Source organism: Oncorhynchus masou, chromosome 15, assembly GCF_036934945.1.
Source record: "Oncorhynchus masou masou isolate Uvic2021 chromosome 15, UVic_Omas_1.1, whole genome shotgun sequence".
In the NCBI taxonomy this organism is placed as follows: Eukaryota; Metazoa; Chordata; class Actinopteri; order Salmoniformes; family Salmonidae; genus Oncorhynchus; species Oncorhynchus masou.
This window is the reverse complement of record NC_088226.1, coordinates 35,064,982-35,092,702: the sequence shown is the minus strand read 5'-3', so window position 1 is coordinate 35,092,702 and position 27,721 is coordinate 35,064,982. Positions and strand designations below refer to the sequence as shown.

Genomic DNA, 27,721 nt, shown 5'->3' with positions numbered 1-27,721 from the left:
TTAGGCATTTGATTTTTTTAACCCAAATTTGAAACTAAATCCAATGACATGGTGAAATGTTCTGCTGATTTCACCTTGAATTCTGCTGAGTTGACAACTCAACCAAATGCAAATCAAAACGAGCTGTTAAACTGATGCCTGTGCCCAGTGGGTTCCCCTTTCGCGACTGTTTGCACTGTCAACTAATTACTTTCTTACACAACCTTTCCCCTTCATTCTTTCACTTTAAGGATGACCACCTCCTTCGATTTATTCAGTAGTACTTATCTTTCTTCACCCTCTCGCTCTTCTGTAACAGGAGCCAGTGTTGTGTTGGGTTTGTGGAGCTACTTATGAAGTATAGAGGGAAAATTGACTACTTACGCAGAGGGTCTTCCTGGCAGAGGGGTTAGGAGTGGATCTGGAAGAGAAAACAGGAGGATTTACAATTTTAACAACAGGGGGAACAATTGCTCCCAGACCGTCGGAGGTTGCCAGAGCCAGACCTCTTGTCCATACAGGCTGCCAGAACTCAGGCCAAGTACTGGCAGTTTTAAAAGAAGAGATCTACACTAAGCTCACTCGATCAAAGCAGAGAGCGAACTCTGACCTCACGACAACACGTAACCACACCAGCGTTGATTAAATCAACCAGACAGAAATGTCTGCAAGAAGTCTTGAATTGATTGAGCTGTTGAGTCGTGTCGACGAGTCATGCAAAGTCTGCGTCCTGATTTCATTGTGAGGTTCATGCACTTGACAGGAGACATAAAGCCACTTCGTAAGAAAGTCCGAACTATTCATACTCATATCGCCACTTTATAACCACTACCTCATAGCGTCATCTTACCAAACTTGACGAAGAGTACTCCGGTGGTGGAGACGGTGCCGTAGCTGTTGGTGGCCACACACTGGAAGTAGCCGGTGTCTGTGGTGTCCAAGTTACGGATGCGGAGGCGCGATCCGTAGGTCGTGGGCCGGTAGGAGATCCGGCGAGGCTCTTGGACCACGGGAGCGTCGTTCTTCAGCCAGCGCACCGTGGGAAGGGGGTTACCGGACACACGGCACAGCAGCTCCGCCGTCTGGCCCAGAGACGTGGTGATGTTGTTCATAGGAGCCTCCAGACGAAGAAACAGGTCTGGGATGGAGGGGGAGTGGGGGGGGAGAGAGAGGGAATTAGATATGGACATTTAATGGGAGGATAAACGAGAAAGAGAGAGGGAGGACAGAGTGGGGAGAAAGAGACGTCAGTATGTATTAGCTCTTGCTTTATACATGAAAACCATTAAAAAACAACAACTTTCTCACAAAAAACATTAAACGGATGACAGGATCATAGTCTTATCTTGGAAACGAGGTGGAAAGAGAAAGAGAGAAAGAGACAGCGAGAGGGAGGGAGATAGGCCAACAGTGAGAGAACTTTATAGTACATTCATCACAATGACGACATTGCCATTATTTATGTGAGTGGACAGGCAGCTTCAGATCCAGACTATATAAACAACATAATGCAGTCTATAAAAATAAAAACAAGTATATGAAAGTACCATAAAGAATGACAGTGTAGCAGATGCATACAGGCATAGAGAATAGTACGAGGAGTGGTGTTTTATTCTGTAACCTTTACTCAGTACACCGCAGAACCAAATCAGCAGAGAACTGCTATAATGTGTAATCCTTTGATTTCGATCAAAGGGTTCAGCAATAAACGCATCCACTAATGGAATGGCCTATTGAAAAGATGAATTGTTATTTTTAAATGTAAGGATTTTAAAACAAACCTTGAGTTTAGTTATCTGGACCCTCCTCAAACAATGTTTCAACTCTCCCACAACACTTTGGTTCAACTAACCCAGAAACTACATTTTCCCTCTCTAAATAACACTACTCAGAAAGGACTCTGACATGTGTGTGTGTGTGTGTGTGTGTGCGCGCGTGCATGCGTGTGTGTGTGAGGGAAAGTGTTTGTGTGTACTGGGTAGGAATCTGCTGGGTAGGAATCCTTTACAAGATATTTTGTGGTTGCCGCTGTGGTAACAAATTATTTGCCTTTCACCAAGTCTGCGTGTTGCCAGGGGAGTTTCAGGAGCACAAAATTCAAATAAAACTTTGGAAACGTACCTCTCCTCTCCAGAGGTTGTCCTGCCAGACACAGCCTGGTCTTACTGGTAGGCCAACATCAACAGGACAACCCCACATTCTGTAGGATCTCAAACATTGGACATGTATGTCGGTGTGAATGCGTGTTTATACAACGGGTGGGTCTAATCCTGAATGTTGATTGGTTAAAACTGCATTCCAGCCGGTGTCTATTCCACAAGTTACCACCAGCTAAATCTATGACGTTAAAATGCCTATTTACTCTGTTCATTCTGACTGCTGTCTCATCAGCCCAGCCAGGCAATTTATAAACTTGATCTCCACAATAAAAAGCATCTAGACATTATCTCAGTGGTGGAAAAAGTACTCAATTGTCATAATTGAGTAAAAGTAAAGATACCTTAATAGAAAATGACTCAAGTAAAAGTGAAAGTCACCTAGTAAAATACTACTTGAGTAAAAGTCTAAAAGTATGTGGTTTTAAAAATACTTAAGTATCAAAAGTATATTTCTCATGATTTGGTTGGTCTAATTGTATTGCTGATGCTGTCCTGGGGCTCTGTGGGCTCTGTTTGTGAACAGAGCCCCAGCTCCAGCTTGCTTAGGGGGACTCTTACGTATATAGGATCATCTCTCTGTAGGTGATGGCTTTGTTATGGAAGGTTTGGGAATCACTTCTTTTTTAGGTGGTTCTCTCTCTCTCTAATTTTCATCTCCCTCCCTCCTTAGAAGAAAACGTAACTAAACAACCAGGGAATATTTAAAATGACTCATCATCGTGTTTTAACCTTACAATGAATTTGAACCAGGAGTAAAGTTTGTAGTGGGTGACAATACGGATGAAACAGCATCAAGGCACGAGAGAAAACAAAGAGGTTGTGTGGATAAAGATGTGAATAGGAACCTCTGTAGTAGACCTCTCCTTCTCCTCCTGATCTCTCTCTCTCTGAAAGCTCTCTGTTCCCACAGCTCTCTGTATGAGGGATGCCACGGACAGGCTTTAATGTATATAGCAATGCACAGAATGGGACTTTTGAGTGCCACATTGATGAAAGTATATTGTGCTGAGCCCTGAGTCTGGCCCCTAGAGGGGCAGGAGGGGGCCGCGGACCCTACAGCTGTGTGTGCGCTGTGTGTGTGCTGGATAACCACACACATACCGAAGACTGCAGAACACACAACAACGCACACATGTTTGTTTTACTATCCCTCTGGGGACCAACAATTGATTCCTATTCAAAATCCTATTTTCCCTAAAGCTAAACCTAACCTTAACTCTTAACCCAACCCTAACATGAACCCTGACACCTAACCCTACACCTAACCCCTAACTCTAATTGTAACGCTAACACTAAACCTTCCCCCTAAGCCTAAAACCGCCTTTTTCCTTGTGGGGACCACCGGCGAAATGTCCCCACTTGTCTGAATTTTCCATGTTTTACTATTATTCTGAGGACGTCTGGTCCCCACAAGGATAGTAAAACCAAACACACATACATCCAGAAAACTGCAGAAAACACACACATTCCTCTCTCTCCGGGGCGTGTGTATGTGTTCGTCTGTGTGTGTGTCTGCGTCCGATTCTTCTACTATAACCAACATTGGTCAAACCTGTGGATTTTCAGTAGAACAATAAATGTAATCTTGTTGTACAGCTGACTAGGTATCCCCCCATTTCCCTTCTCTTTCCTTTCCCTTTCATCAGTTTTGTTAAGGCATTGTAACGGCAAACATTTGAAAAGGTCCATTTCATGGAATTGAGTGAAAGAATGACTTGATACTTGAAGTGATGTGAACCACTATATTGTCCTGTGAGGAAATAGCCACTTAAATAAACCATGTTCTTCACGTGCTGGAGTGAATAGAAGGGTTTAGGAAATCCCTCTCTCCTTTCTCACTATGTAGATCAATCTCTTCAATGAACTGATTTAAAGGACTTCACCTTTAACCAGATCTCTCTCTCTTTTTTTTTTTTGAAATGCAAATGATATGTTATAGAGGTGTCCAGATAAAAACCAAGTGAAATTGCAAAAAAAAAGTGCCTGGACATTTTAATTACATACATTTTGTAGATTTAGTTTAAAAAAAAAGAAAAAAAAAGTGATCTTTGCATGAAGACTGAAGGATTGAATAAGAGCGAAAGGTAACATCACAGTAAAAGGATTTAAGGCCACTTAAATGATTATTAGGATGATTAACCAAGCTGATGTGGCATTAAACACAAGCTGGTAAATAGCTGTTATCCCACACATGTCTCAGTCCTCAGCATTGCCATAGCAACCACACGGTGGTCCTTGTTGTTGTTCTATTTGGCTCTTGACTGGTTGACAGACCTAACACGCTGTCACAGGGTGTGAGTGTGTGTGTGTCGGTGTGAGAGATGTGTGTGTGTGGGGACATTTGCCTTGGCATATACCCTTTGCACCCCCAGACACACACACACACACACACCCGTCCTCCTCCCTCCTCCTCCCTCCTCCCTCAGACTCAACACAGCAATGTGGGACTGGCGTGTGGGTGACAACCTGACAGCCTGGGGAGTCTAGCATCCCCCCCTCTCTCTACCCCTCCCCCCCCCCCCTTCTCCCACAACCTTCCTTCCCCCCTCCCAACTCTCAAATGAAATACGACTGTATTAAAGTGCAATTAAAATACTTCAAGATACTTTATTGTCATATAAACAGCCTTAACCTTCTCCAACTCCCCCTCAAGCCTCACTCATGCCTCGACATCCCACAGTATCCCACCTACTCGTCGGCTCCGGCTTGCATTCACTGCCCTCATCTCTTCTTCCCTCCATTCCCAGATTAGTCTCTCAGACCCTGTCTGTCTGACCAAGGAGAGCAGAGGAAGAGCTTGGTTTCCATCGCCTTTCCTCCGGTCTTTAGCCTCCTCTAGACAAACACAGACTCTCTTACGACAATATACAAAGCTGGTCTGAGAAACAGAGAGAGAGGAGGGGTTAGCGGATATCATTGGATTAGCCCCAGGTATAAGCTGTTCTACCACTAAGATCACGGACTCATGCTTCTAGTAATGAATTTAGGACATGCACGAGTCACCTTGACCAAAACGCTATTCTTTCCTATACCCAGCACACACACTCAAGTACGCACGCACGCACACACACACAAACACATTATTTTCTCTGTCAGTTTAATCTAACCCGCTAGCTAATTAAGTTAAGGAAGAGCAAATTTGATAATGAAATGGATTAATTGCAGTAAAGATTTTGATGTTCGTTATGATACCAGGGTATAGAGACGGCTCTGTACTCACTGTACTGACAGCTGGAGAGGATGCTTGAGTGTTTGTGTCTGTGTCACAGGAGGTTGGTGGCACCTTAATTGGGGAGGACGGGCTCGTGGTAACGGCTGGGGCGGGATAGCTGGAATGGTATCAAATACATCAAACAGATTGATGCCATCCCATTTACTCCGTTCCAGCCATTATTATGAGCCGTCCTCCCCTCAGCAGCCTCCACTGGTGTGTGTGTGTGTGTGTGTGGGCGTGCACAGATGTCAGAGTGTGTACGACCCAGTGGCCTGATTTTCACAGACAGAGCTGGTCTATAAAGGAAGACAGTGTTTATGAACAGGAGGGCCCAAGCTGAAACTGACTGATGTCAGAAGGACATAAAACCTTGCTTATTAAGTTTCAAACCTGCGTTGGGTAGAGGGTTTGGGAGGCATGAATCACCTCTGACTTAACAAGAGGCCTGAGGGGGCCAGCAGGGGCCACTGGCCACATGGTCCTCAACTGCTGAGCTGAAACACACACGTGTGGAATGGACCAGAGTGTGTATATTTTACCATAGAATTACCTGTATACCTTTGACATGGAAATGACACTTCCCTACAGTGCACCATCGTGTTTGTGGGCGTCGCATCTTTCCATGGGAGGGGCTTTGTAGGCTAAACAGTTCAGACGCTACAGACGTTTCCATGAGGAGACTGATTTTCTAGATGTTTCCTGGTTTGACAAAGACCGCTGTAGCCCTGCCACCTCCCACTGCTGATGCGGAAGGCCTTCATCGGTGGTGGGAGGTGGCTTGAGACGCACCCATGCAAAAAAAAAACTAATGTCTAGCATAAACAGACACATTTTTCTGTGAATTTGGTATTTTTTTATGCCTCGAGCGGACAAATTAGACATATATTTCTTTATGCCCAGCTCATGAAGCCTCTTGATGATGTAAAGCCTGAGGCAATTGCCTTTTCTGCCTAATGGTAAGTCCGTCACAAACAGTTCATCGGAAAGTATTCAGACCCCTTAATTTTTTCCACATTTTGCTACATTATAGCCTTCTTCTAAATTTGATAGAATTAATTTTTCCCTAATACTTTTTTTTTAAATAATGAAATTTCACATTTCACATTCAAACCCTTCACATTTGGCAGTTATTACAGCCTTGAGTCTTCTTGGGTATGACACTAGAAGCTTGGCACATCTGTATTTGTTGAGTTTCTCCCATTCTTCTCTGCAGATCCTCTCAAGCTCTGTCAGGTTGGATGGGGAGCATCGCTGCACAGCTATTTTCAGGTCTCTCCAGAGATCTCCGATCTGGTTCAAGTCCGGGCTCTGGCTGGGCCATTCAAGGACATTCAGAGACTTGTCCCAAAGCCACTCCTGCATTATCTTGGCTGTGTGCTTAGGGTCGTTGTCCTGTTGGAAGCTAAACCTTCACCCCATTCTGAGGTCCTGAGTGCTCTGGAGCAGGTTTTCATCAAGGATATCCCTGTACTTAAATCTGTCCATCTTTCCCTCGATCCTGACTAGTCTCTGCCTCTGAAAAACATCCCCACAGCATGATGCTGCCACCACCATACTTCCTCCAGACGTGATGGTCAAAGAGTTCAATCTTGGTTTCATCAGACCAGAGAATCCAGTTTCTCATGGTCTGAGAGTCCTTTAGGTGCCTTTTGGCAAACTCCAATTTTTGTTGTTTTCATTGTTTCTCTATGGATAATTGCAATATTGAGAGTAAAAAAAAAAGAACAGGAAAAATACAACAGAGAAAACAAAATTCTGGAAAGTACCCAACAATTTTATGGGGCCCTTATAGTTGTTTATTAAAGGCCCAGTGCAGTCAAAAACGTAATGTCCTCTGTTTTATATATATTTCCACACTAAGAAGTTGGAATAATACTGTGAAATTATGAAACCGATGGCGAAGCCCTTTTAGTATAAGAGCTGTTTGAAAAGGCCTCCTGAAATGTCTGCCTGTGTTGGTGGGATGGAGTTTTGGCCTTCCACGGTGACAATAAAAAACAGAGTTCCAAACCTCTGCCAATAACAGCTAGTTTTCAGTTGTCCCCTCCCCACTCCGACTACTCCCAAACGTATTGCTTGAGAAATGTATCTTTGCTGAGAAGCAATTATACTTTTTTGGGCCATTTTAATTGAAAACAGAGCAAGGTACTTAATTGTTACTCAGAAATCATATGATAATGACCTTTAACCATTATTTCCCCAGGTATATTGACAGAAACCACATCTCTGATTCAGAGCGGTTGGGTTAAATGTGGAAGACACATTTCGGTTGAATGCATTCAGTTATACAACTAACTAGGTACCCCCTATCCCCAATTGCTTGTACACCAATGACCCGGGGAAGAGTTGCAGGGTAGAGGAGAAGAGAAGAATGTGCCTATATGGCTGCGTTTACAAAGGCAATCAGATATACCAATTAGACACCAATCAGATCAGTTCTTTTGCCCATGAGTGGGAAAAAATATCAGAATTAGGAACCTGTGTAAACGCAGACTCAGGGTTCTGTGCAGGCCAATCAAGTCCTTCCCCAACGATCTCGGCAAGCAATTTCTGTATGGACCTGGCTTTGTGCACAGGGGCATTGTCATGCTGAAACAGGAAAGGGCCTTCCCCAAACTGTTGCCACAAATTTGGAAGCACAGAATCATCAAGAATGTCACTGTATGTTGTAGCGTTAAGATTTCCCTTCACCAGAACTAAGGGACCGAGCCTGAACCATGAAAAACAGCCCCAGACCATTATTCCTTCCCCACCAAACTTTACAGTTGGCACTATGCATTGGAGCAGGTAGCTTTCTCATGGCATCAAACCAAACCCACATTTGTCCTTCGGACTGCCAGATGGTGAAGCGTGATACATCATCCCAGAGAACGCGTTTCCACCGCTCCAAAGTCCAATGGCGGCGAGCTTTACACCACTCCAGCTGATGCTTGGCATTGTGCATGGTGATCTTAGGCTTGTCTGCGGCTGCTCCAGAGGCAGTTTGGAACTCGGTAGTGAGTATTGCAAACGAGGACAAACTATTTTTTACATGCTACACACTTCAGCACTCAACGGACCCATTCTGTGAGCTTGTGTGTCATACCACTTCGCAGGCTGAACCGTTGTTGCTCCTAGATGTTTCCACAATAACAGCACTTACAGTTGACTGGGGCAGCTCTATCAGGGCAGAAATTTGACAAACTGAATTGTTGGAAATGTGGCATCATATGGTGTTGCCACGTTGAAAGTCACTGAGCTCTTCAGTACCAGCCATTCTACTACCAATGTTTGTCTATGGAGATTGCATGGCTGTGTGCTCGATTTTATACACCTGTCAGCAACAGGTGTGGCTGAATTAGCCGAATCCACTAATTTGAAGGGATGTCCACATACTTTTGGTGGTGTAGTGTATGCTTTATAGCTCAAAATAATCTATGTACAAAATAGTGAACAAATACTAAAACAATCCCCTTTTTATGATGGCAGCATATATCTGAAGGTCTTTCGATCATTTCTCCATGTATGGTTTTACTGCCTGGTTGCAATGCTCTGTAATGGCTAGCTCAGGTCATTCAGTGTCGCATTCTGAGAGGAGAGCCCACTGTTGAAAATCACAAACAGGCAGTGTGTCTGACTTGATCTGTACACCAGAGGAAGAGTCTGCAGTCATTTGATCCCAACCCATTTGAACACTTCATCCTTTTCATAGTGGACTAAAGACAAAAAAAGTAAGACTATAGCTCTAGTTTTTCAATGGTCAATTCCATGAATTTAAGTTTCATTAATGTGACCAGCTAAAACGACATGGTTGTGGCGCTAGGCTAACATAGGCTAGTCTGGTGCAAGGTCTATGTGTCAGAGCTCTGTTATGTGAAGTGGTACCTCATCCACAGAGCACTGTGTTTGCCAGTGATGTGTGACTCATATCTGGACACATCTGATAGGACAAGTTGTGTCTAAGGACACACACGCACTGCAGAGATAGCAAGGTGTGTGCGGCTGTCTGTCTGCCTGTCTGTCTGTGAACTCCTCCCTATGAGATGTTCGGGACCACGAAAGAGTTCAGTATATCACACTGCGATTGGCTGAGGAGGTTGCGGGGGAAATTAAGTGGAGCCAGTTCAGAAAGGAAACCTGGGTGCCCCGCATCAGCTGACGCATCCCAATAGACACTAGTATCAATCACGCCTACCTTATTGGGTGGGTATTTACGCTATACGCATCTGCTCTCTCATCCTGCTGCTGTTTTCTGCAATTGCTACTATGCGCTGGCCTCTTGCTCTGCATCGACGCTACCTTGTTTGGCTGCTCCGGGGATCAACCGCGTTGCTGCTCTACTGTTGTCTGTCAATAACGGATACAATCTAGCTAGCCAAGTAGAATTAGCCTTGGGAGTAGCCTATCATTAAGCTAGCTACTCGTTTGTTCCCAAAACCAGCTTTCGGGCAGACTCGGCGCGCTCCGTAAACATACAGTCGATCATGAGGAATCATCCCAGGACATACAAGGAGGTAGCCTATGCTAGGCTAGCATACAGGCCATGCGTTGGTATACAGGAGTGAGTGGCAATGTTCTCTAACCATGAGCAGGAGATGGTGTTATCACGATGCGTCAATAGTGTTTCAGTCCATCTGCACACGTTTATTTTTGAGTGCCGCATCGATATCGACAGTCATTTTCAATGAGCGTCGCGCGGCTCATGAGAACGCTGGAATTATGCATACTATCAGTGATGGGCTATATCTTAAAGGTCATTCCAATCACATTAGTAGTGACTTGCGCTGCCAGTCAGACCTTAAATATTGTACATAATCATTATGACTATGGTTATTATTTTTGGAACTCTATTCCTTTACATTCAACTTAATTTGCATACGGGTCTGGATTATTGCGTTGTACAGCGACACTCCTGCTGGTTTCTGCGCTGAGCAATCAGAGTATCTGCATTCATACGTGCATATTTGTTGCATAAATCACATTTAGCATACATTGATGTTATAATTTCAGTCAACGTAGTTACAGTTGAAGTCGGAAGTTTACATTCACTTAGGTTGGGGTCATTAAAACTCGTTTTTCAAAGAATCCACAAATGTCTTGTTAACAAACTATAGTTTTGGCAAGTCGGTTAGGACATCGACTTTGTGTATGACACCAGTCATTTTTCCAACAATTGTTTACAGACAGATTATTTCACTTATAATTCACAATTCCAGTTTACATACAGTAAATTGACTGTGCCTTTAAACAGCTTGGAAAATTCCAGAAAATGATGTCATGGCTTCTGATAGGCTAATTGACATCATTTGAGTCAATTGGAGGTGTACCTGTGGACGTATTTCAAGGCCTGCCTTCAAACTCAGTGCCTCTTTGCTTGACATCATGAGAAAATCAAAAGAAATCTGCCAAAACCTCTGGTTCATCATTGGGAGCAATTTCCAAATTCCTGAAGGCACCACGTTCATCTGTACAAACAATAATACCGAAGTATAAACACTATGGGCCCACGCAGCCGTCATACCGCTCATGAAGGAGACGTGTTCTGTCTCCTAGAGATGAATGTACTTTGGTGCGAAAAGTGCAAATCAATCCCAGAACAACAGCAAAGGACCCTGTGAAGATGCTGGAGGGAACAGGTACAAAAGTATCTATATTCACAGAAAAATGTGTCTTATATCTGTCACTCTCTGACCTTAGAGAGCTGTTTTATTTCTCTATTTGGTTAGGTCAGGGTGTAATGTGGGGTGGGCATTCTATGTTTTGTTTTCTATGTTAATTTATTTCGATGTTTTGTCCGGGTATGGTTCTCGATCAGGGACAGCTGTCTATCGTTGTCTCTGATTGGGAATCATACTTAGGTGGCCATTTTCCCCTCCTTTTAGTGTGGGTAGTTGACTTTGTTCGAGGCATTCATAGCACCGTTAAGCTTCACGGTCGGTTTGTATTGTTTATGGTTTTTGTTGGCAACATTTCTAATAAAGAGGAATATGTACGCTCACCACGCTGCACCTTGGTCCGCTTCTTATGACGACCGTGACAATATTGTATATCGACATAACCTGAAAGGCCACTCAGCTAGGAAGCCACCGAAACCGCCATACAAAAGCCAGACTACGGTTTGCTACTGCACATGGGGACAAAGATCATACTTTTGGGGAAATGTCCTCTGGTTTGATGAAACAAAAATAGAACTGTTTGGACATAATGACCATCGTTATGTTTGGAGGAGAAAAGGGGGAGGCTTGCAAGCCAAAGAACACCATCACAACCGTGAAGCACGGGCGTGGCAGCATCATGTTGTGGGGGTGCTTTGCTGCAGGAATGAATGGTGAACTTCACAAAATAGATGACATCATGAGGAGGGAAAATTACGTGGATATATTGAAGCAACATCTCAAGACATCCGTCAAGAAGTTAAATCTTGGTCGCAAATGGGTCTTCCAAATGGACAATGACCCCAAGCATACTTCCAAAGTTGTGGCAAAATGGCTTAATAAGGACAACAAAGTCAAGGTATTGGAGTGGCCATCACAAAGCCCTGACCTCAATCCTATTGAAAATGTGTGGGCAGAACTGAAAAAGTGTGTGCGAGCATGGAGGCCTACAAACCTGACTCAGTTACACCAGCTCTGTCAGGAAGAATGGCCCAAAATTCACCCAAATCATTGTGGGAAGCTTGTGGAAGGCTCCCTGAAACGTTTGCCCCAAGTTAAACAATTTAAAGGCAATGCTACCAAATACTAATTGAGTGTATGTAAACTTCTGACCCACCTGGAATGTGATGAAAGAAATAAAAGCTGAAATCATTCTCTATTATTCTGACATGTCACATTCTTAAATAAAGTGGTGATCCTAACTGACCTAAGACAGGGATTTTGTACTAGGATTAAATGTCAGGAATTGTGAAAAACTGAGTTTAAATGTATTTGGCTAAGGTGTGTGTAAACTTCCGCCTTCAACTGTATATTCACTTAATTCTTATTTGCAGCAGTAGATTTAGGCTATTTATTAGCATTTGTAGTTATGTGTCATGCATTTTACACATTCATCTTGTGTTCTAGTTGTATAATTGTAGTGGTTGGTCTTACTCTATACTATTGTAGCGAGCACTTCATTCCAGCCATGTATTAGTACTGGTATTAATTCATTTTCTGTGCATTTAGTTTTTTTTCATGTCTTCCATACTACACTTATCAAAAATAAAAATGCAACATGACATGATTTCAACAATGTTACTGAGCTAGAGTTCATATAAAGAAATCAGTCAATTGAAATAAATTCATTAGGCCCTAATCTATGGATTTCGCATGAACTGGGAAGGGGTGCAGCATGGGTGGCCCACTCGGCAGCTAGACCCAGCCAATTAGAAGGCTTTATTTACAGACAGAAATACTCCCCAGTTTCAAACTGTCCAGGTGGCTGGTCTCAGACGATCCCACAGGTAAAGAAGCCGGATGTAGAGGTCGTGGCCTGTGATGGTTACACGTGGTCTGCGGTTGTGAGGGCGTTGGACATACTGCCAAATTCTGTAGAATGACGTTGGAGGCGGCTTATGGTAGAGAAATAACATAATTCTCTGGCAACAGTTTTGGTCGACATTCCTGCAGTCCTCATGCCAACTGCACGCTCCCTCAAAATTTGAGATTGTGGCATTGTGTTGTGTGACAAAACTGCACATTTTAGTGGCCTTTTATTGCCCCCAGCACAAGGTGCACCTGTGTAGTGATCATGCTGTTTAATCCGCCTCTTGATATGCTACACCTGTCAGGTGGATGGATTATCTTGGCAAAGGATAATTTCTTTACATTTATTTTATTGAACCTTATTAACTAGCCAAACAATGGACGACGCTGGGCCAATTGTGCGCCACCCTATGGGACTCCCAATCACATCCGGATGTGATGCAGCTTGGATTTGAACCGCAAACTACAGTGATATCTCTTGCACTGAGATGCTATGCCTTCGACCGCTGTACCACTTGGGAGACTGGTGTGCCACTTGGGAGACCGCTGCGCCTCTCGGGAGACTTAGAGGGCAACACTAGCTATTCTTTCCACAGCATCTGCTGGAGCATTGCAGTACGATGGCACACCATTTTTAGGACAGTAGTAAGCAAGTTTGTGAGTTATCGTGCATGCTTGTACATAGTGCGTGTGCAGGCATCTTATACCCTGAAGCAACTTCTACTGGTCCTAATGTGTGGGTTCTACAAGAACTGTACAGCAGTCAAATAGCAGGATCTCTTGTGCTACTTGAATGGGGTTCAGTCTGTCATCGCCTAAACATTACTGGGTCTTTTCAGGATATTCACAGAACAGCCTCATTTTGAATTGATACTTCTGTAAAACCCTCTCCTTTCTTCCTCAGATTTTAAGTTATCACCCTGGACCTTAGTGGGGAAGCTGACGCGTATAGCTGCACGGTGACTAATCGAGTCTTGCTATAGTTTCAGCCGTGTTGAATGGGTTGTTGATGCTACCATCATCTAGCATGTGCCGGGCCTGCTAAACACCCACATGACGATCAGTGCCGGCGATCAAGCGTTCATTGCCTCCTTATGGGAAGGTTTGTTAGAGCTGATTCAGACTCTCTTTATTTGCAGACTTATCTTGTAATCTACGGGGTCTCTGTCTATGTCTCTCGCTATCAATGATGTGATACTGGGTTTTCGGCTTCTCTCTCTGTCCCTGCATCCACACTGAAGATCATAGGGCGTGGTCTTCTACTTCCTACGAACTCTAGATTAGATGAAACGCCAATGAGATTTTGGATGCCAAAAGTGATGGGTTCATCTGCGAGATCCCGTGATTTATATATTTCACTATGTCGGCGTTCAGCCCACAGTCAATAGCTTCGCTTCGGTTGTCATCGTAATGAGGTTCAGTGCATATCAGTACAGGTGGTTGGCTGGGTGCTTATTACTTAGGTTGCTTATAGTAGATATTTCATGTAAAGCCATAGATGATTAGGCTATTGATATAGTTCAGTGATGGCACACGGCGGTGCTTCTTTAGGGCGGCTGGGTTCACACTGCTTTGTGGCAGATAGGAAGATGGTCACGTGTGCCAAGATGAAGCGAGGGTACCCGGCGGAACGTCTCAAGGGATAGATAGGAGTTATACGTCGCTCAGTATGCACGTATGGTTAACGTTCTGTTTAGGGCATGATAGGGTGACTTTAGGTGGTCATTCGACAATATTTCAACAGTGCTTCTGTCGTAGCTGCACGTAGTCGTCTGGCGTAAGGTTCTGCTGTTTTGGGGGATTGGTATAGCTCGTTTTGCTCAGACAGTGAGTTACCCTGAAGGAGCAGAGCCGATATCGCCAAGACTTGCATTATTCATTGCTGAATGAATTGTTAAACATATTTCTACGTGGTGTTTTCGTTTATTTTGAAATGATGTGGAACCAGTTCAGAAATTGGATGCTTGTATCAATCATGCCGAGTTTATTGGTTGAGTTTTTAAGCTATATGGGTCTGCTCTCTCATCCTGCTATCGTTTGCTGCTACTGGTGCACTGGCTTCTTGCTCCCACCACCCCCTTGCCTCCACTTGTTATGGTTCTGTGTTCCTGCCTGGGGGATTGGTATAGTTTACCGCACTCACTGCCCCTAGACTATATTTTACATGGATCTTTTGCTCAGGCAGCGAGTTACCCTGAAGGAGCCGAGCCGATATCGCCAAGACGTGCATTATTCATTGCTGAATAAATGGTTAAATATTTATACGATACAATCCTTCTGAGATGACTTTTGGAACAGCCTGCTTGCACACTCCACTGACTGCCATAATGATAGATAATAGAGATGGGAGAGAAAGGAGGAGAGATATGTACTGCCAATGTTCATACAACAAACCCATTCTTCCCCTAATTGCCTTGTGTGGAGTGTTGTAGTGATTGGCAACCCAACCCCTCCGAAACCAAAACTCAGCCAGGCTCATGACATTTCTTTAACATCACCAGATTACTAAATTGTTCCCATCATCACCCCTCTATTTATTACAAAGACTTTGTTTGGACCTGTGTCTGAGAGGGGAAAACACACACACACACACACACACACACACACACACACACACACAGAGTGTGTCACATGTCAAACCCACCCAAATCACCCTACTTCAGCAGCATTCTACCTCTACTGTAAGTGAGTCACTGGTTAAAGTGGCAATATGCAACTTTTTGGGCGACCTGACAAAAATTCATATAGAAATATGAGTTATAGATCTGTCATTCTAATCGAAAACAAGTCTAAGAAGCGGTAGATCTGTTCTATGCGCACTATTTCTATGCTTCCCGTTCTTAAGTTTTGTTTTTGCATCTTTTACTTTCGGTTTTGTACACAACCTTCAAACGGGTGAAACAACAATATTTTTGGTTATGGAAAATATATTTCACAGCAGCTTAGATGGTACAATGATTCTCTACACTAGATTGTTATGTCACATAAACTGAAATTAGGCAAACTATTCGAGATTTAGCAATCAGGAAATGGCGGATCGATTTCTGCGTAATGCAACATTCAATACAGACATAATACTGCCATAGAGTAGACAGTCTGCTGGCCTGGACCGCACAGCAGGAGACAGGCTAGAAACCTGAGCTGGAGCACAGCTAACATAGCTCATCATCCTTCCCATGTTATCTGGCTCTACACTGCAGCCCGCTCTGGCAGAGGTGAAACTCTAAATCCATATTAGACCTTTTCAAAGCAAAATAACTACCAGGAGTGTATGTGTGTGTGTGCCTGCTTGTGTGTGAAAGCTAGATGGAAACTTATACTATCAAGACGTGCCAAACACATTACAAGCACAGTAAGTGTATAATCACTTTGTATTCTCACTAGGATGTTACACAATGTAACAGTGTAGGTGATGCAAAGCTGTTCCAACATCATCTATGTATCTTCTTAACCACAATGGTGGCGCACTGTACAGTCTACTGCCAGCCAACTGCCTCATTACAAGGTGTGGAAAACCCAATGATGTACAGTACATAAACATACAGTATATATGTCTATGGGAAAACCCCAGGAAAAAGAGACTCCGGTTTCAAGAGCTGTGAAATATCACCAGCTCTGTCAACAAAGTCAGACGGCTACAATAATGAGTCTTCTTTAGGAAGTACCTGCGACTCGCTCCGTTGAGACATGGTCATCAGAATCAGAGACTGCTTTGCGAGTGGTGATTGGAATATGTTCAGAGAATCTGCAGATAACACCGATGAGCTAACCAACTCTGTCACCGGCTTCATTAGGAAATGCAACGGCGACGTTGTCCCCACAGTGAAGTTTCGCTGCTTCCCTAATCAAAAGCCCTGGATTAACGCTGAGGTTGGCGCTAAGCTAAATGACATGGCTAAGCTAAATGACATGGCTAAGCTAAATGACATGGCTAAGCTAAATGACAGCTCCTCGGGATAAGACCAACTACAGGAAACAGGGTGGCAGTATCCCATCCACATCGACGAGGAAGCAGTAGTGTGGGTCGAGAGCTTCAAGTTCCTTGTTGTCCAAATCCCTAAGGATTTAAAATGGTCCACATGCGCACAGTCGTGACGAGGGCGCGACAGCGCCTCTTCCCCATCAGGAGGAAGGCCCGGAAAATCGTTAGACTCCAGCCACCCAATCCATAGACTGGTCTTGCTGCTTCCTCATAGGAACCAGTACCGAGGCATCAAGTCTGACACCAACAGGCTCCTGAACAGCTTGGATCCCCAAGCCATAAGACTGCTAAATATACTGAACAAAAATATAAACGCAACATGCAACAATTTTAAAGATTTTATTGAGTTACAGTTCATTTAGCAAATCAGTCTATTGAAATAGCTTCGTTAGGCCCTAATCTATGGATTTCACATGACTGGGAATACAGATATGCATCTGTTGGTCACAGGGACCTTAAAAATAAAAAGGTAGGGGCGTGGATCAGAAAACCAGTCAGTATCTGGCGTGACCACCATTTGCCCATGCTGCGTGACACATCTTCTTCGCATAGAGTTGATCAGGCTGTTGATTATGGCCTGTGAAATGTTGTCCCACTCTGCTTCAATGGCTGCGCGAAGTTGCTGGATATTGGTGGGAACTGGAACCTGCTGTTGTATACGTCGATCCAGAGCATCCTAAACATGCTTGATGCGTGACATGTCTGAGTATGCAGGCCATGGAAGAACTGGGACATTTTCAGCTTCCAGGAATTGTGTACAGATCCTTGCGGCATGGGGCCGTGCGTTATCATGCTGAAACATGAGGTGATGGAGGCAGATGAATGGCACAATGTGCCTCAGGATCTCGTCACGGTATCTCTGTGCATTCAAATTACCATTGATAAAATGCATTTGTGTTTGTTGTCCGTAGCTTATGCCTGCCCTTACCATGACCCCAATTCCGCCATTCGGCACTCTATTCACAAAGTTGACATCAGCAAATCGTTCGCCCACACAACACCATACACATGGTCTGCGGTTGTGAGGCCGGTTGAACGCACTGCCTGCCAAATGATCTAAAACAACTTTGGGAAGCGAGTTATGGTAGAGAAATTAATATTATCTGACAACAGCTCTGGTGGACATTCCTGCAGTCAGCATGCAGTCAACTGCACTCTCCCTCATAACTTGAGACATCTGTGGCGTTGTGTGTCAAAACTGCACATTTTAGAGTGGCCTTTTATTGTCTCCAGCACAAGGTGCACCTGTGTAATGATCATGCTGTTTAATCAGCTTATGCCACACCTGCATGGATGGATTATCTTGGCAAAGGAGAAATGCTCTCTAACTGGGATGGAAACAAATTTGTGCACAACATTTGAGAGAAATAAGAACATTTCTTGGATCTTTTATTTCAGCTCATGAAACACTTTAAATGTTGCGTTTATATATTTCACACACGCACATTTATACAGACTACCTCTATCACTCCAGTATCCCTGCACATTGTAAGTATGGTATTGGAACTGACCCTGTATATTACTTATATACTTTCTCTCCTGTTCTTCTTTTATTTCTTGTGTGTTTTTGTTTTACCGTATTATTTTTAGTACTAAATTATATTGTTTACTAAATTGGTGGGTTTAGAACCTGCAAGAAAGACATTTCACTGTACTTGTGCGCGTGACAATAAAACATGCAACTTTCCTGCAAATGGAGTATACAGATTGACTCGGCTGCTGTCATAGGACCTGAATGGTGTCTGCTCGACGAGTTAAAAAACAAACACATTCTGGCTCCAGACACAACACTGGTCAATCAGCAAGCTTCCATCGGATAACAGAGCCCCATGTTAGCAAGCTAGCCACAGCCTTGTAATGTACCCTACGTAAAGTGTAGCGCTGCTGCTATACAAACAGCACAGGATACCTTCTGCCTTGGCTTCGAATAAGATCTTAGCTACCGTGTGGAAGGCATAGCCAGGTGGAACAGCTGATACACACGAACAACACAGGACCAGTGACGTGAATTGTGGTCCGAAGTGCATCGAGTAAACCACACTGACACACCTGGACAAAAATCGGCATCACAGTTAACAAGCCCACACATTGGTTCATATTTGTCCCATCCGTGTCTCTACATGTAAGTTACAACTGTGTCATTCTAACTGGATTGTTTTTATCTTTGTTTGTTTGCTTGTGTACACCAGTGTGTGTATGTGTGTGATTTCTCACCTGAGCTGTTCCAAGTGGAAGCGCCCATCACACTAGGGTCTTCAAACCCTGTAGAGAGAGAGAGGAGGAGATCATATGGTTAGTGGGTGGCTTCTGTAGTACTACTGCGATCAGCATACCCAGTCGTCACCTGCGTCTCAAGACATGGTGATGGCCGGTTCTGAGGCTCTGCTGTGACCCAAAATGAAGTGGCATCGGGGGTATGATGGTATCATTCAACACGAGTCCGTTCCACAGACAGAGAGAAAAGCAAACTTTTCACCCCCATCCTGATGCTTCTTGGGCGAGTTATACATTTGAAATGAAGAGATAAACCCGGTTGAAACAGTTCATCCCTGGGTGATAATAATGTTATTCCTGAAGACCAGATGCCGGTAGTATCAGACAGGGGACATCAGAGTCATGCCCCAGTAGGCCACGGTATTATTAATACCTGACGACAGACAGCTCTCCTCTCTGTGTCCGCATCCCAAATGGGTACCCTTTACCCCTATGGGACCCTTTTTCAAAAGTGGTGCACTATTTAGGGAACAGGGTGCCATTTGGGATGCATACCGGTGTGTCATAACCAGATATTAGGCTGCAGGCAGAGTGAACTATTCACATCCACTGTCCACAGGCCAAGAGGTGATATCTGTCCGATGTAATATCTCTGCACTGTACAATAAACAGTGAGTTTACAGCAGGAGGCAGGAGCTGTGGGGTGGGGGATATACTCTCACTCACTCACTCACTCACTCACATTACCATCCTTTCTCCAGACTTCCACTTCTTTCCTCTCACTGCACCCCTATCTTTCAGCCACTCTTTCTCTACACCCTCTCTCATGTTTCTCTGTCTTTTTATTTAACCAGTCTAGTTGAGAACAAGTTCTGGCTAAGATAAGGTGTCGCAATTCGACACATACAACAACACAGAGTTACACATGGAATAAACAAAACATAGTCAATAATACAGTAAAACAAAAAGTCTATATACAGTGAGTGCAAATGAGGTAAGATAAGGGAGGTAAGGCAATAAATAGGCCACGGTGGCCAAGTAATTACAATATAGCAATGAAACACTGGAATGGTAGATGTGCAGAAGATGAATGTGCAAGTAGAGATACTGGGGTACAAAGCAGCAAGAAATAAATAACTACAGTATGGGGATGAGGTAGGTAGATGGGCTGTTTACAGATGGGCTATGTACAGGTGCAGTCATCTGTGAGCTGCTCTGACAGCTGGTGCTTAAAGATAGTGAGGGAGATATGAGTCTCCAGCTTCAGAGATTTTTTTTCTCTCTCCCTCTATCTGTGTGTCTCTCCGTTATGTAGTGAGGGTGTTTAATGGGACAGACTCTCACAGCCTCTCTGCAGGTGACTGTGCTTGTTTAATTTGACGGACGGACGGACATACATACATACATACATACATACATACATACATACATACATACATACATACATACATACATACATACATACATACATGGGCTTTCTCTGTCACAGCCTCAGACTGGACAGTAAAGTAACCTTACTGGAGCCACACCTGCTCACCAGAACCTTTCAAAACAGACTCAAAGTGTACTCACGCACTTCACTATCCTATCCATAATATATCATACAATATACTATACACTATCTTCCAATAGCAAAATATGATAATCAAAATCAAACACAACATTAGCAAGGTCTCATTTGTATACATTTCATGTTTCAAATAACACATTTATGCAGGGGCGTAACTTTCAAGCTGGGGATGGAGGGGTCATGTCCCCTACACATTCTTAAATTGCATTTTTGTCCCGCCCCCAGTTTTTCTTTAGTTGACTGATGTAGCTGGCAAGGTAACTGCTGTTTAACTTAACAGAAAAAAAATGAAACTAGTGTTTATTCTCAGTGCTGAGCTAGTATTGTAACTGACATGTACAGTAATGTTAGCTAATGTTTCATCTCCTCACGACTGAGGTAAATGTACAAGCTATGCTAGCTAGTAGTAGCTACCAGGTCAGCTCTAGCCTCTAGATATCTGTCAGATAGCATTACTGTCCAACAGCTGTTGTTTGTATGGAAATGTTTTGTAGTCTTTGTTTTGTCCCATTTCAGAAGTAAATTAACTTGGCTAGTTTCCGCCAGTTGATGTGCCGTTAGAGAGAGAGCTGTTAGCTATTATTTTTGCCTCAATCAAACTAGACCTGAATCAAGCAATGAAACCATCGGCCAAACGATTTTTATTTATTTATTTTAACTTTATTTAACCAGGCAAGTCAGTTAAGAACACATTCTTATTTTCAATGATGGCCTGGGAACAGTGGGTTAACTGCCTGTTCAGGGGCAGAACGACAGATTTGTACCTTGTCAGCTCGGGGGTTTGAACTCGCAACCTTCCGGTTACTAGTCCAACGCTCTAACCACTAGGCTACCCTGCCGCCCCGATTGAAGATTGATATTCTGATGTTTTTTCAGCGCAATGTGAGTTTTATTAGTCAGTATGGCAATGTAACATTATGAATCTATCAGTTTCCCTAACTATTTTGCTACTTTTCACAGTGACACGGTAATAAACAGCTCTAACGTTGCAGGTTTCACTGTCATGGTGCACAGTAGAGGTCTGCACAGGACCAATTTCTTCATCCTGCTCCTGCCCCGCACCCACTGGCTTTCTGTCTGACTCCCACCTGCTACCGCAAGAACTGGTCCCAAACCCAGTCCAGCAATGTTATTTTAGGCGTATGCTCACTTGCCAGCCATGGTTCCAGCAAAACATAACTTCATAAATAGGTTAAATTACCAGAGATTCTCACATGGCCCTTACATTGTATTACGGGGATAAATCAGCCAGTATGCTTGATGTAGTTTGAAGAGCGCAGAGTTGGCGAAACGTGCACGTTCTCTTGAGCTATTTTTATAGCCTACCTTTTAGGAGTGGGAAGATTTTCAGATGGAGAAATATGGGTGACCAATATTTAGGCCTATTTCTAGGCAATGTAGTAAACTATAGTCTAATCATAGGCCTATTTAGGAAGTACATTTCCTTTCAAACATAAGTGTCCCGTGCTTCTCTACATAGGCTATAGCCTACTCTATTTAACTGAGACCACATGCACACCTGATCTCACAGGTATGGCTACTGAACTGGAAACAGCAAGAATTATGACAGTGACACTTGCTACGTTTTGCATAGTCCTATAGGATATAGCCTAGCTTTTAGGAGGACGATTTGCAGGCAGAGACAAATAAATGGGTGATCAATACTTATTGAAAATGAAAAGGCACAACGCTCGCTCACCCTAGTAGCCTAACCCTGCCCATATTTGAATATGTTATGGTTTTGTGAAGGCTGGCTGAATTCTGGCAAAGAGTATGCTCTTTTATCTCAGCATGTCTACAGATTCCCCTCTCTCTTAGAGGTCTAAGGCACTGTAAGGTACTCTGAAGCAATCTGAAGAAACTGTGTAACCAAGCGTTTAAAATGGCTAAGTAACGCATTGCCATTATATGGAAGGTTGGTTATCCTCCCAAAATGTCAAGTTGTGTATCACCAGATTTGATTTATTACCAGATTAAGGGTATATTGGGTAACTTTAATAAGGTCTGGATCCCTTATATGGAATACAGTACGACTAAAGGAGTCTATATTGAAAACATGCCCACACCAGGGGAGATACGTATTTAGGAAATCCCTAGCTGCTGGGCTGCTCAGTCCTGGCCCTGGGGGTCTGCCGTCCTGTGGGTTGTCACTCTGACCTTGGCCTAACACACCCAAAACAAATAATGACTTGATGACTGTGGGCATTTTTGCTTACTTTTTTTGTTCTAAATAGAGACTGCACATTTGGATTGTGTAAAAATGCAGAAAATGAGCTTTAGATAGCTCAAAAAAATTCTGGGGGAGGACACCCAGACCCCCCTCCAGGTCATATCCCACCCCCCCACTTCTAAAACCAAAGTGGCGCCCTTGCATTTATAACATTTTAGCAACAGCAGCTGTACCAGCTGGGTTCAGCGCAGAGGGACATGGCAGTGAGAGTGGAGTGGCAGAGTCTGAGTCAGTAGAGGACCTATGAGAGCTGTGGCGGGACTGACTGGGAGGTGTTAATTGGGTGATAATCTGCAGTTGAAGGCATGGCATGTTGGGAGGAATTAACGAGGCCAGTGCAGCTCAGCGCAGTGTCAGGAAATTAGCCTGGGCTAACGAGGCTGCATGGTGTAGGGCTGCTGCACCTGTTAGTGTGGCAGGCCGACAGGCAGGCAGGCTGATGAGATGAGGCTATACTGCTATATACCATGGCTATAAACCAGAGGAGGTTGATGGCTGGGGCTATTGGAGGAAGGGGTCATTGTAATGGCTGAAATAGAATAAATGGAATGGTATCAATGAGACAGTCCTCTACTATAAACCCTGTTACATTAACATGACTGTAAACACCACAGCATTTTAATCAGGTATATATTTGGCAGTTAGCCCCACTCACACTCGTGGGGGTTGATGACACTGCTGTGTGTGCTCGATCTGGAAGGGAGTTGTAGTTTTACCCTAATACACTAATAAAACTACAAGCATAGTCCCATGAGTTATAACAGACAGGTTTTTGTGATTTAATCATAGTAACACAATTCCAGAAGGAGGAAAGGGGAGGGAGGAGAAGAGAGGAAAAATGAACAGGGCAGAAGGGAAAGATGAGGCTTCACGGCCCGTTGGCTCTCCTAACACAGTGGAGCCAGCGAAGCGGAGCCAGGTGAGGACCCTACAGAGGAAGTGGATGTGGAGAGAGGGAGAAGAGAGGGGGGGGTTTAGGTAAGTGTACTATAGAAGGGCCTGTAAAGGGGGCCTGTTTAATGAAAAGCCAAACTATCCCGTCCGGTCGGTCCAGGGGAATATCAAACCAGATGAGAGGCCCTGTTATCCCTCCTCCGTTTAGAGCACATCTGCAAGCTACCCCAACCCCTGTCATTACACAATCAAGGAATATCTGGTAAAGTGGAGATTTGCTAATGAAGGCCTACAATTAGGGCCTGGATAGAGCCGGTCACAGTGGCTGATCCTGGACCAGTAAAGATGAAACGGAACAAAAATTCAGGTCGGAAACGAAGGAAACAGCTGACTCTGGTTCAGTGGTTCTGCTGTTACTACAGGTGTGGCATTGGGGAGCTACGTACACATGAATATGTGACGCACACACTCAATCATGTATACAAACACACACACTTGCACACCCACGCGCTGCTGGAATCCGATTGATTCATTTAGGTATGCTGAAATCTCCAGTGGAATACTTGATTGTTGGAAAAGTTAATAGAGGTGTTTTCCTTGTGTTCTAAGTGTGGAAAAAGAACCCATTTGTAAATACCTTAGTCACTGAACACGATCAAACAAACTGCATTCGTAGCACAATTAGCTTTGGATGACGTGAGAGATACAGTATGTTAGCTTAGCTCTCCTCTTGGATTCTGCAACAGTGGGTCTCTCTCTTCTCAAACGGCTACCAACTCGCATCGAAGCGTCTGATCAGGCAGATCTCTCGCACTATATTCCGTGAGCAACGTGTCTGATCCCTCCAGCTGTGTTTGGATAACGATCATAAAATCGTAGAGTGACGTGAGCTTATTCTATAAAAATACTTTCTTCAGATTTTACGCAGCTCAACTGTCAAAGCGCCACATGTGATGTTTTAAAAAGTAGGGCAGAGGAGACCCAAACTCTGGCCAGACAGAGAGTCAGCCAAGGTGGGAATAGAGGAATAAAATAATGTGGATATGGATTGGCGGCTAATATGATCGTATGATTTTGGGTCTCATGTCCTTCACGCGGTGTGTGTGTGTGGTTGATGGATCAGCTCTCCTACAGTACCAATAAGGGATCCCGAGCTTCTCCTCCCCTCGTATTTGCTGAAGAATGTAACTATTCAATTGCGGGGTATCGTATAATATCCAGGAAGAATAACAAACCAACATCTTAACTGGCCATCAGTTTTTCGCATTAGAAGTGGGGGAGGTTATGTAACGTCAATCCGGGATATTTCATAGTTCCTCTCTCCAGATTCTCTCTCCCCGTGTCCTAGTGGAATGCTGGCATGGAGGTGAAAGTTGAAACACCTCTCTGGAAAACCCAGTTGTCGTTTAAAGTAGAGCGGGTGCGGGAGCGGGATGGGCCACGGTGCATGTCCAGACACTGCAGCCATGTAGCCTACAGCTCCTCAAAAGGCCTCAAACCGCCTTAATCCATTATTAGAGAATTAAGACTGTTCATGAAGAAGGGATGACGAGAGGAGAGGGGGAAAACACAGAGCTGATGGAAGGTACACTCTGCGTTGTGAGGTGGGCTCTGGTCTCACTCTGCTCTGAGCAGGTTTGTGTCGGCCGCCGCTCTGCTCCACTGTCACTGATGTGAATAACGGTTCCACTGGACAGACCAGGCCCGAGAATCACAGGAACGATCTGCCTGAGAGACACACGGCCACAGAAGGAGCGGAAGAAAGAGAGGAGGAAGAAAGAGAAGCGGAGGAAAGATGTGGCGCTCGAGCCTTTGTGATGGAACGTGACGGAGCGTGACAAGGTGGAGGATGGAGGGGCTGGGTAAGGACTGAGTCGTGTGTATGTGAGAAGGTATGTGCGCGAGTGTGTGTTGAGTGGTACTAGCTGCAGTGTAGTACTTGTCTGGTCAACTCAAGCGTTGCAGGATGAAAGGGGAACAGCCCAGGGACACAAGTGTTCACCTGAACACACCACAGGCAGCGGAACACAGGAATTAACCCCCCGTCCCATCACAGGAAGCACAGGGGTGACTCAATAACACTGGAGAGGGAGAGAGATGTATAGGTCAGTGAACGAGGTAAGGAGGAGAGTCACAGAAGGTGTACGACAAGGCCCTTTCAGAAGAACACAATACACAACAGGAAAGGCGGGGGAAGGAAGAATATGTGTGAGACAAATCCAGGCCTAACATACTGCACTGATCATGACAGCCATCAGTGAAATGTTGCATGAAACAGCAGTCTGCTGACCACAGAAAGCTAGCCATTTCTCTGTTAAAAACCCAAACTGACATTTGTGGCTCGTTTTGACGGCTGTTTTCAGAATGTCCACAACACTTAAAAGTCCCTCCTGTCAGTCAGTGGTTCTGTCAAACCCATAATGGGGGTTGGATCGCAGTACCAGCTGGTTCTGATGGTCAGTCACACACATGGATACATACACTACTACCCCCCCCCCCCCATTATTAGCTTAGCGTGTTCGCATTTCCTCCAGGCCACATGAGAGGATCACGCTGTTTACGTTACAGTCTGGTGCCATGTTCAGACAACCCTGTTTTGTGTCCAGACAAGTAGCATGTCACTGGAGAAACATGTACCATGTCATAGATGAGGGGTTGCCTTACGGTTTAATGACTGCAGGGCTCACGGTGTAGCTGTACACCCTGGGCTCGGATTACGAAAGATTTAATGGGCGCCTAGTCAGAAATGGCACATGCACGTTACCACCTACTCTACAGTTTATTTGTTTTACCCTTAACAGGAAGACACACAGGAAGGAGTGTGTGCGTTTGTGTTTTATTTTGAGGGTGTTTTTTGCGCACGCGCATGTGTGCGTGTACGCCTGTGTGTGTGTGTGTGTGTGTGTGTGTGTGTGTGATGCAGGAAAATCTGAACAGTACTGACATCCTGACGTTAGCTGAAGCAGCAGGGTGTGTCTGTCCATCTGTCTGTCCATCTGTCTGTCTGTGTCTGCCCGACGTTGCATGCGTACAACACACGCACCCCTGACAGATAATATCCCATGAGATCATAGTGAGAACTCCCGGATTCCTGCCCTGCTGATCTATCCCACAGAGAGGGCTGAGCAGATGGGAATCTTGGAAGCCCAGGATAAAATGACTGGATTTTAAACGTCATTTTAAGATTCAGACATCATGACGATCTGGTACTGGGATCAATTCCAAAACCATTCTGTATGCCGATCGGAATTTTTTAATTTCCACTGGGATTTGAATCTCTGCCTTTTTTTGTTGTCTGTAAACGAGTTAATGATTAAGCATGTTGGTCTTCGGTGCAACGATCAGAGACAGAACCCACTCTAGTAATTTAGAGATGACTATATAATCTGAAGCTTTGATTAGAGGAGGAGAATTGTTTCATTATTAACCACAATCCCTCTGACCTGTCTTTCATCAGTGTGTCTTCCTGGTGCGCGCACACGCACACACACACACACTTGTCAGCACGCTCATTACCTCACACCCAGTATAGTTATTTTGAACTGGGCTGTCAGAGCCCCCAATAGGGGTCTTAAAATGACAGCCAGTTGTAGAGAGACAGACTGACAGACCTCTCTACTGATGGACAAAGTTGTTTTACTGTGCTTCATTTGTTTTTTCAAATATGGAAAGTACTGGATTGATAATAGGTACAGTATACAATGCCTTCAGGAAATATTCACAGCCCTTGACTTTTTCCACATTTTGTTGTGCTTCAGTCTGAATTTAAAATGGATTAAAATGAGATTTTGTGTCACTGGCCTACACACAATACCCCATTATGTTAAAGTGGAATTATGAGTTTTTTTTTAAATAAACAATGAGAAGCTGAAATGTCTTGAGTCAATACATATTCAACCCCTTTATTTTGGCAAGCCTAAATAAGTGCAGGAGTACAACTGTGCTTAAGAGGTCACATAAGCTGCATGGGCTCACTCTGTGTGCAATAATAGTGTTTAACGTGATTTTATTTGAATGTCTACCTCATCTCTGTACCC

The 27,721-nt window shown here is 44.1% G+C and overlaps 1 protein-coding gene across 1 annotated transcript in view; it reads right to left on the bottom strand.

Moving 5' to 3' along the window:
• Positions 1-27,721, bottom strand: part of LOC135556176 (inactive tyrosine-protein kinase transmembrane receptor ROR1-like) — a 187,629-nt gene that overhangs the window by 43,431 nt on the left and 116,477 nt on the right. The window contains 3 exon segments of the mRNA XM_064989162.1: positions 364-400; positions 830-1,117; positions 18,991-19,038. Of these exon segments, the coding sequence (XP_064845234.1) occupies positions 364-400; positions 830-1,117; positions 18,991-19,038 (373 nt within the window).